The sequence below is a fragment of the Morone saxatilis genome, unplaced genomic scaffold (genome assembly GCF_004916995.1).
Source record: "Morone saxatilis isolate NCDOM2014 unplaced genomic scaffold, NCSU_SB_2.0 Contig9, whole genome shotgun sequence".
Taxonomy (NCBI): Eukaryota; Metazoa; Chordata; class Actinopteri; family Moronidae; genus Morone; species Morone saxatilis.
This window is the reverse complement of record NW_023340268.1, coordinates 6870390-6874385: the sequence shown is the minus strand read 5'-3', so window position 1 is coordinate 6874385 and position 3996 is coordinate 6870390. Positions and strand designations below refer to the sequence as shown.

Below are 3996 nucleotides of genomic sequence, written 5' to 3'. Positions count from 1 at the left end.
ATAACAGTCACTGCACAATAAATGAAAGGATCCTGCTAAATCACTAAATGTGATGACAGCAACCTTCATGCTCATTTTCTGTTAAAAGTCAGCCACGACAAGCTTGAGCCACTGTCATGAAATCTAATCTAAACCAATCAAAATGTATGGAATATTTAAAACAACAACAGTTGAAAGTGCTGCACAATCAAAAAACTGTTTTACTGCTAAAATCAGATGAAAACTGTGGGTAGGTGTAATGCCTATAATTAAGAATTGACAGGATCCTACCTAGCATGCCTCCCTCATTGCTCTCCATGGGGTTGTCTCCAAAATCGTCCTTGTACTGGTCATCGTACTCTAGATGGTTGGACTTGTCAGCCATCTGGTTGGTTCCACCCTCAGCCTCCAGCAGCAGGTTGGAAGCTGACGCTCCCATGATGTCCACCTCAAACGCACTCTCCTCCCGCATCATCTCCCGGTCGTCCATACCAAAGTCAGCTGCACAACAGAAATGTGTCTTTACAGTATACAGTGTGGAATGCGGGCGACAGGGAAGGACAATGACATCAAGTGTTCAAACTGTCGTAGATGTTTAAAATGTGACTGCCAAGCATGAAATTACTGAACAAAAGCATGCACGCTTAGAAGGAAGATGCCTACCAAAGTCATTGTCCTGCAGCAGGTTGAGGTTTCCAACTTCCTCTCTCATGGTGATCTCCTCCACTCTGCTCTGGTTCAAGTTGAACTGCTGAGCAACGTCAATATCACTGTACAAACACAGCACACAGTCAATGATCTATCTTGTATTTACAGCACTTCTCTTCAAATGTATTTTTTTTTGTAAGCAATAGAAAAGATGAAGTGTGCTGCTGAAATATATTTGCACTTTGATGCACACTGAATGCCTTCCAGCAATTATTTAGTGATGATGTGCTTGTCAGTTCACCTGTCCTGTCTCTTTTAACATTGGTTAGTGATTTGATTAGAAATGGCATTTCCCAGAATATAGAAATCAGTTATATGTGCCAGTGGCGAGCAAGAGCAAGGCAGGAATATACTAGAAAAAAGACAGAAACTGGTGTTTTTTGGACAAGCATTGTGCCCTGGTGGTCTAGGGATTAAGGTGCCAACCATGAAGTCCTCATTGACATGACATTCCTGATATCTCCCTCCATTTTATTTCTGTCATCTCTTTACCCCTGGCTGTCTAATTGTCGTTTGCGCCAAGCGGCAACCTCTGTGGCTGACAAATAAAGCCAAAGCAACAAAAGCCCCCTTATTACAATGCCCAACTCTACAGCAGAAATAAACATGTTTACAGCCTAGTCAATTTATACATAACTCACCAATTTAAATTATATTAAGGTTCACTGCAAAGTATTAGGTTATGCCTAATTAAGGGCATGGCCAGTTTGAGTGACAGGTGGGTGAAGTCACAGGTGGCTGGTTTCAGCTACCAGGCTTCATTCATCCCACCTCAGCTCCACATCTTTGCCCATTCACGGATTTGCCGGGAGCCGGCGGAGTCAGGACTGCCAAGATGGCGACGGCCAGAACCAACCACACTGAGCTTCACAGCAGCTCTTCAGAGACCTATGGGTGATGTCACGGAGACTACGTCCATTTTTATTTATACATGGTTTGCACAGGTGTCTTTTGCACAAGTATGATTCAGTTTATGTGTATTCTCTCCCAGGCAGACCGACGGAGGACTCACTCCAGGTCTGGTAGTGGCTGATCAAAATCATGGAACTCCTCAGGCAGCGTGATCGCGTTGTAGGCTGCTTCTCTGTTCTCCTCTGGAAGATCCACAACACCTGAAAGACCACAATGTAGGAAAAGAGTCATAGTTCATAACAACAGATGGACGCAGTGGAATCAATCAGTGTTTATATACTGTACACATTTATGTACATGCGTTTTCCCACATTTTCTAATGTATACACTCAATCACAATGTCATAATTATACTGTGGAAAATATTAAATACTTTTGGCATGTGTGCCCATTTGTGTGTGATTAATCTGTATTGCCAAAGACAAAGCTATGACACAACTGAACATTATCTCTCTCAAGGGACATTAGAAATGCTTAAATCTCTCGACCTGGTCTAAACGCCATCTTGATCTTGATGAAGGCCTCGTTACAGTCTGCCAGCAGGTACTTGGCCTTCCTGTGGTAGATCCTCACCACCCCCAGCAGCAGATGCCCCGATGTTCGTAAAGCCATTTTCACCTATAAAATAAGGATAAAAGGATAGAGAAGATCAGAATTCGGAATTTCCCCATTGTGGGACAAATAAAGGAATAGCTTATCTTATGTGCTCTCATCAATGGTGTTTCAGCATAAAATAAAAACAGTAATAGAGTGCACTTCTAATAATGATATGAAGACTGCAACTAAGGGTTATTTACATGGATTAGTCCACAGAATATTCAACCAACACAACAGTTATATAAAAAAAAATGTCAAAACCAATTACAAATGGCCATCCCATGTTACAAAGGCCCCAACTTATGTGTACAAATTGCCTACTTAAGTCTAATCAGCAGGCATAGAACTCACTGAATCTAAAGTAATCATATTTGTTAGCAAGGTTTTGCATTTGTGAGACAATATAACCAACTCATTTACAACCACTGATCACCAAAATTGTGAGAATATTTTTCCTGCTGTGACGAAATCAATCAATACATTTCAGCATGAATGATACAAAACAGTCTTCACATAACGCCTGAGGATACAAGAAGTCTTGATAGACTTAAAGAGCCAATCAGACATAGTTAGATTATTAACAGAACCTTGTTATTATAGGATGTCCTGTGAAAGTGAAGACCATGAGAAATTACCTTGGGTGAGATGATGCTCTCCACGCTGCTCTCCAGATTGCACTCAAACACGTGTGCCTTGGTCAACTTCTTGTCCCAGTGGGCCGCCAGCCAGATTTTGGCCAGCGGCCCACGTTTGCTGAGCACAAAGTGGGCATAAAACATCGTCTCAACGCCTTCTCACCACAAGGGAAAGGGGAAAGGGGGAGGCGCCGGGGCCTGGAGAGAGAGGAAACAACACAAAGGGAGAAACACAACACGCTGTATATGATTGAAATCACAACTCTGAATAGGTAAACAACGCATGACAGCTGAAAGGACGCATTCATTGTGTTGTGTAAGCGTTTGCAAGCAGACTCTTTTGCAGGTTGTCTCACTTAGTAAGAGTAGTTACAGGAGCTCATAGCAGGGTGCAAGCTGATGAATGAATTCATTGATTATTTAGAAGCTATTGCCTAGTATATGGCAGCAGCCCCCCTGCGACTGTGGTACATCAGGGGAAAGGTGAGAAATATATTCAAATATATTATATTGTAATTCATTCCCTTGCATGCTGATCAGAGTAATCACAGTCCACAGCTCTTCTGCCAACAGCGCTGGGGTTTCTGCCTCTCCTCATGCGTCCGTGCAGGCAGTCAGCAGGTGTGAGGCTTATTTGACCTTCTCTCTCACTGTCTCTCTCTGGATTTCTGGATTAGGGTGTTTCTAATAGCTTAGCCTATATGTAAATAATTTGCGTGAGCTTGTAACCATATAAAAAACATCTTTGCTCACTGCATCTTAGTCTTTCGTACCCTCAGGTGTGCATGAACTGCAAGTTATGAACTTCTTTTTGAAATACAAAAATGTAAAATTAACGGTTATGTTATCGGTAATTGGCAATAAAAAGCGGGTAATCAATAAGGGATGATAAAGCCTTTCTTCAGACCCATCTGCAGGCAGCCTTGTTAGTGTAGCTGCTGTGGAACGATGTTAGCTGGTGAAAAAGATGGTTTCTAACTCTCATTAATCCTGCTGTAAACACACATCAGCCATAACATTATGAGCACTGACAGGTGAAGTGAATAACACTGGTTATCATTGCACCTGTCACTGGGTGGGAGATATTAGGCAGCAAGTGAACATTTTGTCCTCAAAGTTGATGTGTTAGAAGCAGGAAAAATGGGCAGCGTGAGGATTTGAGAGAC

The 3996-nt window shown here is 42.2% G+C and overlaps 1 protein-coding gene across 1 annotated transcript in view; it reads right to left on the bottom strand.

The window, feature by feature from the left end:
- The window catches only part of LOC118343035 (double-strand-break repair protein rad21 homolog A-like), a 6335-nt gene extending 3207 nt beyond the window's left edge, over window positions 1–3128 (bottom strand). Inside the window, exons 1-5 of the mRNA XM_035681756.1 lie at window positions 2831–3128; window positions 2087–2216; window positions 1700–1799; window positions 643–749; window positions 271–480 (exon numbers count right to left, since the gene is read on the bottom strand). Coding sequence (XP_035537649.1) covers window positions 271–480; window positions 643–749; window positions 1700–1799; window positions 2087–2216; window positions 2831–2974 — 691 coding nt within the window. The 5' untranslated portion in view covers window positions 2975–3128. The remainder of the gene's footprint in view (window positions 1–270; window positions 481–642; window positions 750–1699; window positions 1800–2086; window positions 2217–2830) is intronic.
- Window positions 3129–3996: the final 868 nt, after the last annotated feature.